Here is a 17,532-nt window from a genome sequence, read left to right as displayed (position 1 = left end):
GTGCGAACATGTGTTGCATTGAGATCGCACCACAGATTGGGACAACCACCAAATAAAAAGTGCATCATCCACCTGCATTTCGTTCACTCAAGGAGGAATTGTTGCTGTGGATTAAATTTTTCATGTCAAGTTGAATCAGTTCATTTTGTGTATGGACATCGACATGGGATTGAAACCTCTCTTGTTAAGGGGAGGACATCCCTCAGGCGATGATTGCACTTTTTGTTTTCTTGGAATGGAAACAATACATTCTAGTTGTAAACTTTATTTACACAAACAAATCAACACCTGGAGAGGGAGATTTTCTGTTGGTGAGCTGATCCACTACATCACATTCCGTCTGAGCGCGGTTGTGGTCGTCCTCGCCTTCCCGCTCATCTTCCTCGTGGGCCTCGTTGCCGCCGCCTTGCCGTGACCTCGTCCGCTCTTCTTGCACTAAAAGGCCACACATTCATTTTTCTGATTCTTGAGAGATGACGGCGTAGAAAAGTAGCTTTTCAGAGATCGGGCATCTTTTCCTTGCTAACCTTCACACACGCACGCTTGCACACACACGCACGCTTGCACACACACACGCACACGATGTGGCTCACATGTTGTTGCGGTCAAGTCGGAAAAACAAGCTTTATGACTCCCTCATCCATAAAATGAATAATTAGCATTATAAAAAGTCATTGATGTTTAACCCGTAGCCGTTGCTCTGCTGCGTGTTTTCGGTCATCTGTTGGGGAAATAACGTCTGGTGTTATTCTAACATTTGGAGTTGAAAGTCACTTTGATCCGCTCAAAGAACTTGGTGCAGCTGCAACTAACGAGTGATTTATAGCAGCCTCCTGTGGTCAAAAGCAGAACTACAGCCACCAAAAAAAGTACATTTGCTTCCTTGTGTCAATATTTGTGAAAGAGATGGAGTGACCTGTAGCACGACAGTGTGTGTGTGTGTGTGTGTTTGTGTGTGTTTTGTCCATGTCACCTGTATCTGTGGCGCGTGCGTGTTGCGTGATGTGCTCGAGGCGGTCCAGCAGAGCGTCAATGTTTTCTTTTATTTGCGTCAACTGAGACTTGATGACCTGCAGTGGAACCGCTCCCTCTGTTGCGCGCGCGCGCGCACACACACACACACGCAAACACACGCGCGTGACATGAAAAGACTTGTGATTGGTTTCAAAGCCTTTTGGCGATGTGAGTTGTAGCGCCACCTGTTGCTCCGGCACGTAGGGCGTCGCAGTTCTGCGGCAACAGTTGAGCAGGAAGAGACGACAGCCTCCGGACGACAGGGGGCGACACGCGCGGCCACTTGACGTGCACCACGCGGGAGCTGAGTGGTGACGCCCGACTGTGGAAGTCAAACAACCTGGACGTAGAAAGACATTACAGAAGACATGATTGATACATCGTCTGACACGGTATGATGTAGTATGAGCAAGATGGCATGACGTATGGATATGAGGAGAGATATGAGATGACAAGAGAGGACATGGTTCAAGTTACTTTTTAACCCTTTCTAGGCACCCCATAACCTGATAACGTGGTAAGCTCTCCCTGCTGTAACTGCTGTCCCTGAAAGCGTTCAATACTGTACACTGCATCGTGATTAGCCTAATAATAGTAACGGGTCAAATGGTCTCACCTGTCATACAAGTCTTGGCTCAAGTGATGGCAGTCTAGGTGGTAGTGTGTAGCGATTGGTCGCTTGGTGGGTTTATCTGCTTTCAGTTTGGGCTCTCCGGCGATGTTGACGTCTGCAAAAGAGGACGAAGGGGACGCTGGTTCAAATTGGCGCCGTCGCCGTACCTTTTCTTAATGTCACTCCTGGCCACAAAGGAGCATTGTGTGCACATGTTACGTTATTCCAATTTGGCCACAATGCGAATGGATTCCTTCTGACAGCAGAGCAGCCCTAATTATGCCACCATAGAATGACATTTCCTTGTCTATGGTGACAGAGGAGAAGATGTTGTTGCAATACACCAGAGGGATCTGTGAACTGAAGTGCCAGGGTGAGGCAGCCATTTTGCATTCACACAACAGCAGACGGTAAAATCGATGCTGTGATTTTTCTGAGATATGTTTGAATGTGGAATTATTGGCCGGTGTTCGGAAACAGTCTACTCACCGAGAGTTTGGCCGGCCAGGACGCGTCCGTTGTGGCCGGAGACGGCGGCGAGGGCGTGGCCCTGGTTGGCGTACTGCACGAAGGCGTAGCCCTTGTGCACGGAGCAGCCCATCACGCGGCCGTACTCGGAGAAGACGGACTCCACGTCTCGCTTGCTCACCAGCGTCGTGTTTAGGTTGCCGATGAACACGCGTGACTTGATGGACTTGATGTCTCGCTTGTTGGTCACGTTGCTGGTCGGGACGGGCAGCGACATGATGTTGATGAGGATGATGATGATGGCGAGACCGGCTCTAGAAAATCAAACGCAATGCGGAAAGAATTCCTCACTATCCTTCACATTGTTTTTTTTACTTGGGCTCTTGATTGGGAGGCTCCTTAATGGCACTGATTGCATTTGCAGCCCAACTCCATTCATAAAATGACCATTTAAAGAAAAAAAAAAAGATATTGGTGCTGAGACAAAAAGAAACGAGTGCATCATCGCTGACGTTGCAACATTGGACATAATCGTGTTCTCAGTTCTGTTGCAAAAGAACAACAACAAGCCAAAGAAAAAGTCAAATAGTTAAAAGTTTGTAAAAATGGCTTCGTAAATGACTCACGTCGGGCTGAATCCTCATACGTGCAAAATCTTCCCTTTTCAGCGTCATCAAAGAGAGCAAGTCATTTTTTACATTGGCCAATTTGTAAATCTAACATCCACACGTGTGCGATTGACCAAAAATATAGATGTGTGAAAAAATATACGAAATTGATCGAATTGTGATATAGGTGGTTCACTGTCGGAGTGAAAAATGTTGACTTAGGTTGTGTTGATTATTTGTATTACTTTATTTTGTTCGGGGATTTTTTTTTTTGTATTTGTTGATATTTTCGCTTTGTTGTTTTCTCGCGAGTTATTGAATGATACTCTTCTAAATATTGTATTTTTTATTTATACAGTGTACGTGTTCCAAATAAATTGAAAAGAAAAAAAAATCAGAGAAAGCTTCGTGTTTGTTGCAGCGCGTGCATGACGAGGTAGTGCAAGACAAACACGAGCAACCGTTTTGAAAACGCGAGCGCAATGGAATCGGGAGGTCAAGAGAACCAACAAAGACTTTCCTGTCCCGGCTGAGACATTAAAGATAAAATGCGCTTTAAAGGACATTGGTGAAAATGTCCCTTTGATTTGCGCAGCCATTAGAGGCTTTCAGCCCAATCACTCCCGTATCACTTTCAACTTCAGACGCGGAGCACATCAGGTTGGGGAGCGGCGGCGGCGGCGGCGGGGGGTCACATTCTGCTGCTCAACAAATACATCAATAAGAATTTTACAATTCTAATTCTTTTATCGAGTCATCTTATTGATACAAGTCCTTGTCGATTAAAAAAAAAAAAAGGAGGGGAACAAAAACCTTCACGCAGCTCTTTTTGGTCCAATTTAAACCCAAAAGATAAAACAACTTGAAGCACAGAGACATAGAACAGACAAAGGAGATTCCGTAAATGTTATAATACCCTGGCAGGACGTCAGATCTCCTTTTTAATTAAGATTTGAATTGCGCATTGTGGATTTAAGAACCGCGCGGTTTAGGCTTTCAGTCCGCTAGCTTAATGCTAAAGCTAAATAGCGTCAATGTTGCGGTGCCTCCGCCGTTAGAGCAGCGGGTTGAAATGGAGCAATACTTCTAGGTAATAATAATAATAATAATAATGCATTTTATTTAAAAGCGCCTTTCATGCCACCCAAGGACACTGTACAGACAATAAGAAAATACAATGTAAAAATTAGTAAACGAAATATTATATAAAAACAGGACATAAAATCATAAAATCATAAAAACATAGGAAATGGAAGAGCTATGTGTTGTAGGCAATCCTGAACAGGTGTGTTTTTAGACGGGACTTGAAAGTGGGAAGAGGTGTGCAGTTTGAGGTAGACAATACTCACTGTCATCTCTTCTTCTTGCTCTCTGAAGAATGGCTAATACAGTATTAGTGAGGTACTGATGAGCCTGTTCCAAAGTCTCAATAAACAAGCTGTCACTCTGGTCTCTTATATCGCCCCCAAGTGGCCAAAGTGGTCAAAACAAAGAGCGCAATGGCCAATCAATCGAGGCAATGTCACACAAACGGTTGAGTTATTTTTCTGATTTATTTCATCATCTTGACAGTGTGGTCTTACAAAGTAGAATGTGATATGATGGAGTGCTCTTTTTTTCCTCATCAAAATGGAAATCACAACAACCAGAATTGAGAAGCGCAATCGCCAGGCAAGCAGCCGCGTGCTTGAATTTGGATTAGATATACTAATTTCAACTCATTTCATTCCTCGCATTAAAACAAGTCTACTAAGCACCGTGTCAATAAAAAAAAAATCATCACATTATTATTTTTTTAATTATTATTATTTGTACATTCATTCTCACAATCTGAGCTGAAAAATCAAAGCTTCAGGAGTAAACAGAACTAACCTTAACAGGAAGGCGATGAAGAAGAGGACGAGGACGGCGGGCGGCGTGATGCGATGCGACACAGCGGGTGGTCCTGTGGTGATGATGACGATGAGGGATGAAGACGAGGAAGATGGGGAGGAGGAGGAAGAGGAGGAGACACATGCCTGCATCACACTCCCAAGACTAGGAGCATCTTTATTTGGGAATTTGACATGAGAGGCATGTAGATGGAGATCGACGGATGTGTACTGATTTATGGACTTTTTCAGCACTTAATTCATGTCTTTTAAACATATTTTTACTCTCCCTTCAATATTGCCCGTTCCTTCAACCCCCTTACTACCTTGGAATTACGCTTCCTTCAACACTTACATCTTCTTCATTAATGTTTCTTTGTATCCTTTACCTTCAACACTCCCTTCCTGCAATCTAAAAATGTTTACTCTTCCTTCACAGCTTCCTTTCATTTTTCCTTCCTTCAACACAAACTTGTTCCCTTTCGAACGCCACCGTGTCCACTGCTAGCTGCACGCCACCGCTAAAACGAATGGGAAATTGAACGGTGACAAAAGGCGTTCCTTGGCAGAGGTAACGACGCGAATGGAGCACCGGCGAAGAGAAGATGGAGTAGCTAGCAGCTGAGCGCGGAGAAGACGTCTCGGGGGCGTATTCATCTTCTCACGCAAGCACAGCAACTTGAAATGCTAACCGTTGCCTTCAAGCTAATGAGCCTCAGTTGAAATGTCATGCGTACACACAAACATACGCTCACACCCTACACTTCTTATTGCATTTCGCTTATTCCTACACACGTGAACGTTCTCTTACTTCACTTCTCTTTACATACTTTCATCCACTTTTTCGCACTTTCTTTCACTACTTTGTCTCCCGACTCGCGTTTTACTTGCAGGCACTTCCTTCCACTTCTTCTTTCTTCCTTTCATGTTCCACTTCCCAAACGCTACAGCGCCGGAAGTAATTTTGAAGTCGAAAGTTGATGGTTTTTGAGGAGCGGATGTGCCGCTGGTCAATCTTTCAATGCGAGACCTCATCTGGCGGATGAGGCGTAATCCCCCGCGATGTGACGCTAATGGCGTTAGCACGCACTAGCACCATTGATTATTTATGGCCGGCGTCACTCCTGCTCATCGTCACATTTGTTATTCCTTTGCGCTCGCCACGGAGTTACCGTAAATGTCCAAGGGTGTTTGGCTTTGGCCACAGTGGTTAACTTCTTTTTACACTTGTATGACAACCGTAAATACCGCAAATAATAAAGTCATTTCAGTTACACATAAACTCAACACGAGGTTTGTTCAGTTGTGTTGTTGCGTTTGCTCCTTTACTGACGATGTTCATCGTTGGCAGTCTGAGTGAGTTTGTTTGCGCGCGCGCCCTCGCGCGTGCCGCTATCAGTCACCGAACTGTCTGCGGCATTGGTACTAATTGGTTGCAGTGTGCGTAATCGAGTGCTCCCTCGGGAGCTTTCGTCTCACACACAAGTATCGATCAAGTGTGCGTTTGATTTAAAGTGGAAAAAAAAGTCGGCCTTTAATTAGCCTTTGTTTGCTTCTTAAAAGCGCGCGCACACACACCCGCACGTGCATTCAGTGCCCTCATTTCACTGACTGAAGCGTTCCGAATAGGCGTTTTAAATCTGAAAATGTTCTTTTCTTTGAACTTGCACTCAAGTGACTTCTGGGATTATTCAAACAAATCACTTGAAAGGAAAAACGACCAATATGATGAAGAAACTTTTCGTTTGAAGGAAGTCCAAATCTTCTTACCATGTCATTTTTTTCCGTAACATATTTTCATTTTCTCAGCTTTTTCCCCGCTTTGTCGGTCGACTTTCTGCCCATCTTACTCCAAATGAGGGCATCGGGATAAAGAGTTTGGAAAATGAATGAACAATAACTCAGTCATATTGTTGGTTTCAATCTTTTTCTATCTTGTGTTCTATGCAACGGTTGTAGTTTCAGTTTTGAATGTACCAGCATATCTTTGGGGCTGGCTATTGATGTGTATACGGTTACATGATATGTTTGTGAGTTTGGCAAAAAGAAAAAGTTTACTGCAAACAAACACAGTCTCCGTGATTCGAAAAAGATTATTGAGTATCTCAATCCTCTTCCATCCGGAGTTTTCTGCCTTTGGAAAGCAATGAGTGAGGCTTCATTTTTTTAAATGTACAAAGTACAGGATTATTGATGTTTGTTGTCAAAAAATACATTTATTAGATTTTTTGGGGGGTGGAAAACAGGATTTGGTTACTGTATGGTGAAAGGAAAAATACACACTGAATATTTTTATTTTATCCATTGCTCTTCTTCTCTGTGGACAAACCCAATGTTTTGGAATGATGCGACAGGAATGTTTGATATGCATGTTAGAATATGTGCACCAAAATTTTTAAAATGTGGTCACTGCAGTCTCTGCCTGACCAGTTTTGTCATGCTATGATAAGTTTAGAAATAATTATGATTAAAAACTACATTGGAGGCATAAAATGGGGGCAGATAAATCATTTAAAAAATCATTTTGATTATATTGTGCTGTCAGGTCATTCAAATGTTTTAAGATTTATGGCAAAACGTACCATGTTAGAATCAAATGTGTGATAGAACTTATTTGTACACGTAGTAGCCACAATTGAACTTATTAAATATGCGAGGTGCCAGCAATAAGATTCCGTGTTGTGCAAAAAATTGTGCAAGCAAACTGGAATTGACTGATGAGTACACTGGAAAAAAAAATATTGTAGCCTCACCTTCATTTTGTAACGTGCCACGATGCACAATTGTTGTGTAAAAATCACATTACTTCTGGTTGAACCATGATTGGGATCTTCAAAATAAACCTTGATCCCATGCTAAAAGTTCAATAGCTTTTACCATTGTGAATGTTCAAACCGGAAACGCCGGAAGGAAACACAAGTGAAAATTTGCCGGTGCCAGTTGAGAGAGAGCGAGAGGGCAGTAGGACGGGAAAGAAAAGATGGCGGCGTTACGAGTCGCGGCGCTCTCGGGGAGCGGGAGAGCCCTCCTGTGCACCCCGAAAAACATCACCACGCCAAAGGTAGACGATTTGGACTACGAACATCACTCACGCGGCGCTTTCAGTACAAAATGTTAACTGTCGCCGCATGTGGACGGACGCCCTGGCTACGAGCTAATGCTAACGTGGATAGCCGTCGGGTGGTGCAGACAAGGTCACCCGCGTTACGCCATCGCATATATTAGTTTTCCATGATTTAGGGTGGATAAAATGTAAGGCATCGCCAAAACATATAATAATGCGCCGATAATTTCTGAGTTAAATGCCATCACGTTGTAAAGCCAGATGCAGGCAGGAGCAATGATGTTCAAGAGCAACCTGGTCAGCCTTTAATATTCCATGTTTTTCCATACCGGAAGCACATTAAAGTGTTTATTTAACTGCTGTTTAGGCGTGGTAGGTACTCCGATTGCGCAACGGACCCTTGCCAAACATCACAGATTGTTGTAAATGTTGAGCTAATCGGTTGTGTGTGATGGTAACCGGTTAGCGTTTCAAGAAGCGAGTGGTCTTCCGGTATTGTCTCAAGAACCGAGTGGACTTCCGGTTGGTCTTCTATTTTTTTTTTAATGCGTGTGAAATGATTTACTTGAGACCAGCATTATCACACAGATCTGTGATAGCCGATTACAGCTGATGTATGTAAATATTAAAATGTTCTGATTTCTTAGAAACAGAGGAAAATATACCAAATTTCAAACAGCCAAACGACTGTTTGGATATTATTTCAAATAGAATAATTATGATGATTATTTCTAATCAATGAGTTATTTAATTACAGTCACGATGTGAAATAATGGGTAAATATCCGAATAGCAAAAATCATAATCACATGTGGTCAAATACAGCAAATAAGGCCTGATGTAATGATTATTATATACATCGCACACATACACTAAATTCTTAAAATACATATGGAGGACTACATTTTAGCATTAGAAGTAAAATTCATGAAATCAAGATCGGAAGTGACACAATTTGAGTTGCCATGGGAAGACAAATTCTGTCTGAGACTGACTTTGTTTTTTTTGAAAACTGTCAAATTGTAGCTCAGCGTGATGCACAGTCCATGTCTGGAATTGTTTTGCCTCCAGGCCAAAATGTCCTTCACCAGCCTGCCTCGCAGCCAGAAGGTGGCGCTGACCACACTGGGCGTGATAGGCGCTGGCGCCGCTGGCCTGGCCCTGGCACTGCACCAGTCCGTCAAAGCCTCCGACCTGGAGCTCCATCCGCCCAACTACCCCTGGAGCCACGGCGGGCCGCTGTCGTCCCTGGACCATTCCAGGTCGGGCCCCTTGTCCACGTTTTACACACGCCTTACACCACGCGGCCTCCTTTTGAGTTTGTAAAGGAATGCATGGGATGAGGGCAAATGTTCAAATGCGGATGGCAAATAGTTTGCTGTAGTAATAAAATGAGATCATTTGAATGTTTTCTAAAATTAGTCGAGCATAATCCTTGAACAAGAATGTCTGACTTGTCGTCGTTGTGTGTGTGTGTGTGTGTGTGTGTGTGCGCGCGCGCGCAGTATTCGCCGCGGCTACCAGGTTTACAAGCAGGTGTGCTCAGCCTGCCACAGCATGGAGTACCTGGCCTTCCGCAACCTGGTGGGAGTGTCGCACACAGAGGACGAAGTCAAGGCCATCGCCGAGGAGGTGAGCGTCTTCATAATCGCGCTCCCAAAAATATCACAGGAATTAAATATTCTCTCTCATTTGGACGCCGTGTTCAGTAACTACATTATTCAACACAAACCAAGCAACCGGCTACTCGTGAGGCTCCTTAGTATTCGCTAGCCGACAGGCTTAAATAACAGGCTGGTGCAAACTGACAGGACGTGACACAAGAGCAAACTCATTTGTTTGCGCTACCAAATTCCAAAAAAAGGCAGTTTGTTTTCAAACAAATCAGCAAATTCACAAACACCGAACTGCGGCTATGCTGGTACGACCTCGATTGATCATGGATGCCTATGTGATGGAGCGCTCCTTTTGTTTTGTCTGTCCCCCCTCAGGTGGAGGTGGTCGACGGTCCTGACGAGACGGGCGAGATGTTCACCCGGCCGGGCAAGCTCTCCGACTATTTCCCCAAACCCTACGGCAACCCGGAGGCGGCCCGCGCGGCCAACAACGGCGCCCTGCCGCCCGACCTCAGCTACATCGTCAACGCCAGGTGCGCAAAACCGGGCCCGGTGGCCTTCCGTGTGCTTTGCCAGTCGGCAGTCATATATTACAGTACTCGTATTTCATTTCATGTAACAGACCACTCGCAATGTCATGAAGTAGAATTTAGCTACAATTAATCGAGTACCCACACTCTGACTTGCTTCTCTTGTACGTGGCCACCGGCGCTTCACATTTTCAAACAATTTACAGTAAGTGATTACGGATAATGGAATGGAGTGCAGTATTGTGGACCACATTTTCCTATCGTTGCCTCGTCTCGACCCACTTTTCTACAGGGTTAATAACAATATTGTGTTGTTTAAATACCAAAAAAAAAAAAAAACATTTGAAAGAACGTTGTGTTCCAAATCCTTGCAGGCATGGCGGCGAGGACTACGTGTTCAGCCTGCTGACGGGCTACTGTGAGCCCCCCGCTGGCGTGGCGGTGAGGGAGGGTCTCTACTACAACCCCTACTTCCCCGGACAGGCCATCGGCATGGCGCCGCCCATCTACAACGAGATTCTGGAATACGACGACGGTAAGGTGCAAAAATAAAAATAAATAATGATAATAATCTGGAAACTTTAGACTTGGTAAGAGTTCTTAAAAAAGTTCACAAAGCTTGCCTCTCAAAACATAAAAGGGAAAAAATAGACAAGTGAAAATGGTACAGAAGTGATCTACAGATAAACACAATCAATCAATAAATAAGTCATATGCGGTAGTCGTAGCAAGGAATGCAGTAAAGGACAACGAATTGAAATGCTTCAAGTCAACTTCAAGTATGCCTTGCTAGTCATCTTAGTACAAGTATTACTCAACGGAGGAAAAGAAATGACACGATTCCCACAGGTAAAAATCTCCACGATTCAAGCGAGGCAAGTCGTATCACCATAAATGACAAAAGAAGCTTCATGACCAATGTCGGGATATGAAATCAAGAGGGAGTGTTTCCACAGGGACCCCCGCCACCATGAGCCAGGTGGCCAAGGACGTGTGCACCTTTCTGAGGTGGGCGGCGGAGCCCGAGCACGACCAGCGAAAGCGCATGGGACTCAAGGTCTCTCACATACACACACACACACACCACAATACAATTGTTGCAATGAAAATGAAATGTACAATTTGCGTTTTTTTTTCTTTTTCTTCTTCTTTTTGGTGCAGCTCTTGATGGGCTCGGCCATCCTGGTGCCACTCCTGTACTACATGAAACGACACAGGTGGGCTGTACTCAAGAGCAGGAAGATCGCCTACAGGCCGCCCAAATAAGGGCACGTGCGAGGAGCTGTGTGACACCCAGCCACACGTCAGTGACAAACGCACACAAGCATCTTTCCATCGTGTTTATTACACAAAGAAAGGAAATCGGTAACAAACTTGCTGCTGTGTGTCAACATTTGACGGAATATTTTTTTCGTTTGTTAAATACTCAACGACCATGTGAGGACCTCGCCTGTTTTACTGTACAAAATAAATTATCTCCCAAAACAATCTCCGTTCGGTCCGTCCGTAAATACCAAAGACGAGACATTTAAAAATAAACAGTGCGTAGAAATCAACTAGCAGCTTCCACACTAAACATTCTCAATGTAAACAAAATGCTTGTTAGAAAGGTTTTTTACCCCCCTCCCAAAAAAAACATCCACACGTCTTCATATGCATGACCTCTCATAAAGTGGTATTAATCCCACACACTGAAATGAAAAGAAAAGAATCCTGAGTGAGTAGGTTGTACTTAGACCCCCCGCCCCCAAAAAAAACAATACAAAATAAATTGGCAATTTTTTTTTTTTTACCATGGGTGATTCCAGATGGCTGAATTCATTTAATCCACCAAGTATAGAGATTTGTTGTCACTAGACGAGTTTCCCAAGATGCTCTCAACATTTGGGAATACTTCGTGCTATTTTTGCATTTAACGCAATCCCAACTAATTTGGACATAATTAGCATGAAATACAGCCTTGACGTCACATTGGTTAAGTTCAGAACCTAAAAAATTCTTGCGTGTGACGTCATCACTCAATTTGCCACCGATGAGCTGAACTGTCAGGCAAACGATTCGTAGGACTCAAACTACTGGGAACTAAAAGAAGTGGATTTCCAGTGCCATCGTTAGCCTTGTTGGCGAAAAGTCCTCCTTTTATCTTGATTCGGCTCAAATCACTTCAACATAGTTTCTATTCTTGCTTTGGCTTGAGCACAAAAATGGAATGGTTTCATTTTTGGGTGAATAATTGATCGCTTTCAAATATGAAAAAGCAACAGTGGGCTGAATTTTGTGGGGAAAAAAATAAGTCACCCGTTCTGAGAGGCCCGCAAGAAGCCAGGAGATGGGTGAGAATGATTCGAAGAATGGCCCGTCACATCCGGACATCGTTCCTTCTCCACCCTCCAGCATTTGCAGGTTTTATTTGAGCACCAGTGTGGCCTCGGAGCCGTCTTTCTTCTTTGGGTAGAGTCCGTGGACCAGGTGGTGCTCTCGCCTCAAGAAGGCATAGAAATAGTCCGACACCAGCAGCATCTGCAGGAGTGTTTTTTTGTACCTTTAATAGGGACAAAACTACAGCATAAAGTCAGACGACGAAAATTTGAAAAGTGTATTTGACCTGAGCGATGTTGAAGACCAACGTGATGGCGAAGTAGAAGTTAGCGTTGGCGCTGCCCGCGTTAATCCACAAGTGCCACAACACCGGAAACAGCGCCGAACACATCAGCAGCACGCAGGAAACCAGGAACACGTTGCGAAGGACTGCAAACATCAAGACAGGCTGACTTGATTTCGATCCGGACACCCCCCGGATGACATTCAAGCCTGACTCACATCTGGTCAGGTGACTCCAGACGGGAAGAAAGGCCATGTAGAGAGCGATGTCGCCCACTGTTGGGTACGACTTGAAGATGGAGATGATGGCCAGCTGCATGAAAATCAGGAAGATCGGATGCTCCCTGCAACGCACGCGCGTCATTCGGCCGCTCGTTTTCGGGGTTCTATTCTCTGCGTCGGTAGGAGCACTCACCTGAGTTTGATGGCCAGAGGGACGGTGTAGACGAAGATGTTAATCTGAAAGACGCAGAGGAAGAAGAGGCGGAAGTGTTCGAACATCTCGGCGAAAAAGTACCAGAAGAGGCCGATGTTGGGCGTCAGGTCGGGGACAGAGAGGCTGAAGACAAAAGCGGCGGAGGGTCATTGTACTCTGTCCACCATTTGGAACATTGCAATCAACATTTCACACGGCAGGATTTCCGACAGACGACTAAAGTTCAAACAAATTTCAACTCTAGAACCGTTCGCACGCCTGACTCGACCACTTTTCCGCGAGCAATCGGTTTAGTTTTTATGATGGCTTTTTTTTTTATATAACATGACACTGCAACAGTGGTGAGAGAAGACTGGGATCCAAATTCCAACCCCCCCTCCCCACACACACTTTTTGCTTCAATTCAATGGGCATTGTGCTGCAGCATACGACAAACATGAGACTGTGACCCTGCAGCAATATTAGTCGTTCTTTGTTGCAAATAAAGAATATACGCCTATGAGAATTGTTACAGTATCTGTCCATATGTGTTGCTCCACTGTTTGTGTTCAAATAGCCCTCACTGTTGCATGGATGCTATTGGTTAGCCTGTCTATGGCGTTTCCCATTATGTGTCAACATTAAGCTAACGGCGGCTAGCCGCTAGCTTAATGTTGTTTTCAATACACATCGTTTTCAATACACAATGTACCGGACACCAAGTTCAGACTTTAACGCCAGTGATACTCTTCAATCAAATTGTTTTTTTTTGTTCAGGTATTTATAAGTGTACTCAAGTATGGTTTTTAGGTACTTCAGCGCATACTCACATGAAGCCGTAGACGGAAGGCAGGAAGTCCCACGAGCCCAGCAGGAAGAAGGAGAGGGCCACCATCACCAGGAGACTGCCCAGATACATGAAGGCGTATTGGGCCACGAACCACCAGAAACTCAGCCGATATGCGTTGATGGGGATAAACTGACGCTGCATGGGCACACACACACACGGTATGATTTTTCCAGTCGACCCAGGAATTTTTGTGAGGGGGTCTGTCAGCATCTTGTGGCTTCTTGGTGCCCAAAGTGAAGTTGCTCCTTTACACTAAGGAACTACATCAAAGTCAGTTGAGGAACTTCATTCAGACATCGTGGTGCTGAAGAACTATGTTGGCGTGAGTTGAGGAGCTTCATGAGACAAAGGCAGAGCATTGCGGTCATCTTGGCGCTGGGGAACTTTGTTGAAGTGAGATAAGAAGTTTCATTTCGATAGAGACGGTGCTTTGAAGACATCTTGTGACATTTTTGGGGCCAAGGAACTCCACAAAGTGAGTTTAGATAAATGTAGTAATCTGCTGCTCGCCTGTGGTATTGAGAAACAACAATGAAGTGAGTTGGGGAACCTCACTTGGGGGTGGTGGGGGGGGGGGGGTAGTGCTTAATTATTATCTTGTGACAATTTGGTCCTGAGGAACTACAATGAAGTGCCTTGAGGATCTTAAATTAGACAAAAGTAGTGCTTTGCCGCCATCTTGAGAGCATTGTTGGAGTGAGGCTAGACGCTTCAATTAAACAAAGGTAGTGTTTAGAAGACATCTTGTCACATTTTGGTCTTAAGGAACAATGCTGAAATTAATTGAGGAGCTTGGTTTGGACAAACGTAGTGATTAGCTACCGCCGTGGCCATTTGGATGCCAAAGAACAACAGTCAAATGAGTTGACGAACTTCACTGATATCAATTGTAGTGATTTGGCACCATTTTGGTCCTATGGAACTACATTGGAGTGACTTGAGAAGCTTCTTTCAGACAAAGGCACTTTGCCGCCATCTTGTGCCATCCTTGAACGATGTCGAAGAAATGTAGTGCTTTGGCTGCATATTGGTACCAAGACACTACCGAGTTGAGCTTCATTTAGACAAAAGTAGTGATTTGCCACATTCTCGTGGCATCTATAAGCAAATTTAAATCTTTTTAGGCAGGCGTCAGCTGTTGACAGATTTTCAGGGTGAGGCTAATCGACCGGCGCGAACGAGCTCACCTGCATGAGGTAGAGCAGCGCGCCGACGCACAGCGTGAGCGGGTAGAGGCTCTGGTATGTGGCCAAGGCCAAGAAAATGGCGCTCAGCAACATGTTCCCTGTCCACAAAACAAACGTGTGAGACTGAGCGCCTTCCCGGCGGAAGGTCGCGCACGATGCCTTGCCGAGACAGCCGGCTCACCTTTCACCGTGGCCAGGATGAAGAGCGACACCACGGCGTTGTTCAGGCAGCACGTGGACTTGGCGACGCAGGACAGCACGGTGAACGGGTTCAGAAGGTAACTGTGTGACCGGAACAATATGGATATTTGAGGCTGGTACTGTGTTGGAATAAAATTCTGATAACTCGACAGATTAATTACAACAACAACAACAAAAAATGTGTACTTCATCAGGGAAAAAACTTTCTCAACATTCTTTCCCCACCAAAGATAGAATCGTGTATGACGAAAGTGTTCCAGCTGAAGTGGAAACTGATGTTTGTTCTGTAAAAATCGCCCATTTTGTGAATGCGTGAAGGATTTGCTTTTTCTTCGGCTCGGTACTCACAACAGAGCCGCTTTGAGGGGGATGTAGTACATCTCTTTGGGGGTTCGGACCAGCTCGTGACAGTCTGCGGGGTAGCGGTCAGCTTCCAGAGCGAATTTCTGCTTCCTGAACTGGAAACAACCATTGACAGGTGTTGCTGGTTATCAGAAGTCATTGAGGATTATTGACGGTCACCACGTTTGTTTGGCTTCCTCACCACTTGCTTGTTGTATTCCTTCACCACGTAGTAGAAGGCCACCGCCACGATGATGTCGGCCAGCTGGAGAGACAATTGCACCATCTTTTAGCTTTAGGCTAGTCCACTTTCAAGGTGTTTATTGTCGTCTTTTTTTGTTTTTTTTAATACCGTAATTTTCAAGAGTATAAAATGGACCGTGCCATGTGTAACCGTGTAACAAGAAGCACACATTACTTACGATGAATGTAATTTCTGCATAGTCCACCAGGAAGTGGAAGAAGTAGATGATGAGAGGGGTCTAAGACGGACAGAAAAAGAGACGTATTCATAAATGTTTTCATGGGAAAAAATGTGAGGAAGAACCTATTATGGGTGTGTGCGGACGTGTTCAATGCCTTACCTCATGAAACACATCTCCCGCATAGGGCGACACTCCCAAGTCCAGTAGAGCCAAACCTTCCACAACTAGAAAACCAACAGAAAGAGGATTATTTATTGTTTTTGTGTGATAGTGATGGAAATAAGAAGTTAAGAAGTGGATTTTACTCAGATTTTCACAACCATGTTCGGTCTGTAAGATTTAAAGAAGTTTGCTTAATTTAACTGCATAAAGTTTTTAATGAACAGGAAGTACGGTGAACACAAAGGGCAAGTACAGAGTTCAAAACTCATGGGCTGCTTACTTTTGTTTACTTTTTAATTTTTGCTTTGAAGTAGTTCCCCATAAAAAAAATTTAACGCAATAACTACAAACACATTTAGGGCTGCAACTAATGATTGTATGAATAATCAATCTGTTGTTTTTTTTTGTTTGTTTTTTTCAATCAATGAATGAATGAGATTTTCATTTTCACCCCCTATTTAAAAAATAGTGCATTACTGTATTTCAAATTAACAGTGGTGAAAATGCACAAATATGATTCAGTTAGTGTTTAGGTGGATAATATATAAGAAAATAGACAAAAATATTAATCAATGTTTCTCCATAATAAAAGCAGATCTGTTCAAAATGTGTTATTTTAATTAAACACAAAGCCAAACAGTGAGGACTACAAGAATCTGAGATTTATTGTCGAGCGTCTGAAAATTTAGACAACTATGATAAACTCTCAACGACAGGTTTCTAAACGATTAATTGATAATCAACTCAGCACAATAGAGCAGTTTAAAACAACCACCACTGTATATGGAGCAAAAATAGTTCATAGAACAACAAATAAAACAATAAATTCATAACGAAGCCTGCCAAATATGCAAAGGAGGAAGTGGTACATCCGGACACTTATGACGTCAGCGAAACCAATCAAAGTTGTCTAAGTCTTCCGGTTGAATTCGATGAGCCAGAGTAATATCCAAAGCATTAAAGTATTAATGTTATTTTTCACCTTAGCTCGCTTTTGGGACACTGTGTGTATGCATATAAGAAGCTAACTCGGCAGTGGCTGTGAGGGAAAACTGCCTTTCAAAGTAGAACACAGGAGCGACACTTCACCCGTACAACCAAGCCCCTAATCGCACCTCCTCACGATCCCTCCAAAAGGCCGCCACGCTCACCTCTCTTCCATGCGGTTAACGGGGACACCACCTCTACCCTCTCGGCGATCCAATATGCAAAAGTGGACCTAAAAAGAGCTGCACGGATAGTGACAGCCACGATCAGCAGGAGCGTCAATGGAGCCGCCATTTTGGCATTTGCACCAATACGCGGGGCACGCTGGGAAAGTCAGTTGATGGGAATCTCTCGCAGGCACACACGCACACACTTTTTTTAAAATTTAAGAACACATAAAACACGAATTTCACAGTTCTAGAGTGCGGGGGTGTCATTTAGGTGCCGGGATCAACCACAACAGACGAAGGAAGTTGGAATTCGTTGTGAGCGTTCAATATTAATTGCAGTACGTACAGTAAAGTACAGTACAGTACTGTACATCACAAATGGTCACAGTTTGTATAATAACGTGGGAGA

General features: G+C 44.1%; 3 protein-coding genes and 1 long non-coding RNA gene across 4 annotated transcripts; 2 read left to right on the top strand and 2 right to left on the bottom strand.

Annotated features, from left to right (window-relative positions):
• Positions 1 to 80: 80 nt before the first annotated feature.
• Positions 81 to 4,716, bottom strand: raly (RALY heterogeneous nuclear ribonucleoprotein). The gene is made up of 6 exons (XM_086117107.1): positions 4,576 to 4,716; positions 2,117 to 2,409; positions 1,631 to 1,742; positions 1,200 to 1,354; positions 974 to 1,090; positions 81 to 435 (listed from the first exon to the last, which is right to left on the bottom strand). The coding sequence occupies exons 2-6, from the start codon at positions 2,370 to 2,372 to the stop codon at positions 269 to 271; spliced, it is 807 nt and encodes a 268-aa protein (XP_085973233.1). The 5' UTR covers positions 2,373 to 2,409; positions 4,576 to 4,716; the 3' UTR covers positions 81 to 268.
• On the top strand, positions 1,287 to 6,874 carry LOC147201719 (uncharacterized). Its single transcript, XR_015101558.1, has 2 exons — positions 1,287 to 1,406; positions 4,584 to 6,874. It is a non-coding gene; the product is annotated as an uncharacterized LOC147201719 (long non-coding RNA).
• Positions 6,875 to 7,476: 602 nt separating this feature from the next.
• On the top strand, positions 7,477 to 11,271 carry cyc1 (cytochrome c-1). The gene is made up of 7 exons (XM_086117098.1): positions 7,477 to 7,635; positions 8,709 to 8,899; positions 9,143 to 9,269; positions 9,629 to 9,786; positions 10,158 to 10,318; positions 10,740 to 10,840; positions 10,945 to 11,271. The coding sequence occupies exons 1-7, from the start codon at positions 7,555 to 7,557 to the stop codon at positions 11,047 to 11,049; spliced, it is 924 nt and encodes a 307-aa protein (XP_085973224.1). The 5' UTR covers positions 7,477 to 7,554; the 3' UTR covers positions 11,050 to 11,271.
• pigu (phosphatidylinositol glycan anchor biosynthesis, class U) lies at positions 11,109 to 17,372 on the bottom strand. Its single transcript, XM_086117097.1, has 12 exons — positions 17,118 to 17,372; positions 15,964 to 16,028; positions 15,802 to 15,861; positions 15,582 to 15,644; positions 15,386 to 15,495; positions 15,018 to 15,118; positions 14,837 to 14,934; positions 13,630 to 13,784; positions 12,800 to 12,943; positions 12,604 to 12,728; positions 12,389 to 12,531; positions 11,109 to 12,303 (listed from the first exon to the last, which is right to left on the bottom strand). The coding sequence occupies exons 1-12, from the start codon at positions 17,245 to 17,247 to the stop codon at positions 12,190 to 12,192; spliced, it is 1,308 nt and encodes a 435-aa protein (XP_085973223.1). The 5' UTR covers positions 17,248 to 17,372; the 3' UTR covers positions 11,109 to 12,189.
• Positions 17,373 to 17,532: the final 160 nt, after the last annotated feature.

The sequence above is a fragment of the Hippocampus guttulatus genome, chromosome 8 (genome assembly GCF_054856545.1).
Source record: "Hippocampus guttulatus isolate MCC_2025c chromosome 8, RoL_Hgut_1.0, whole genome shotgun sequence".
NCBI classification, from domain to species: Eukaryota; Metazoa; Chordata; class Actinopteri; order Syngnathiformes; family Syngnathidae; genus Hippocampus; species Hippocampus guttulatus.
Note: the sequence above shows the minus strand (reverse complement) of the source record. Positions and strands in the feature narration are given on the sequence as shown.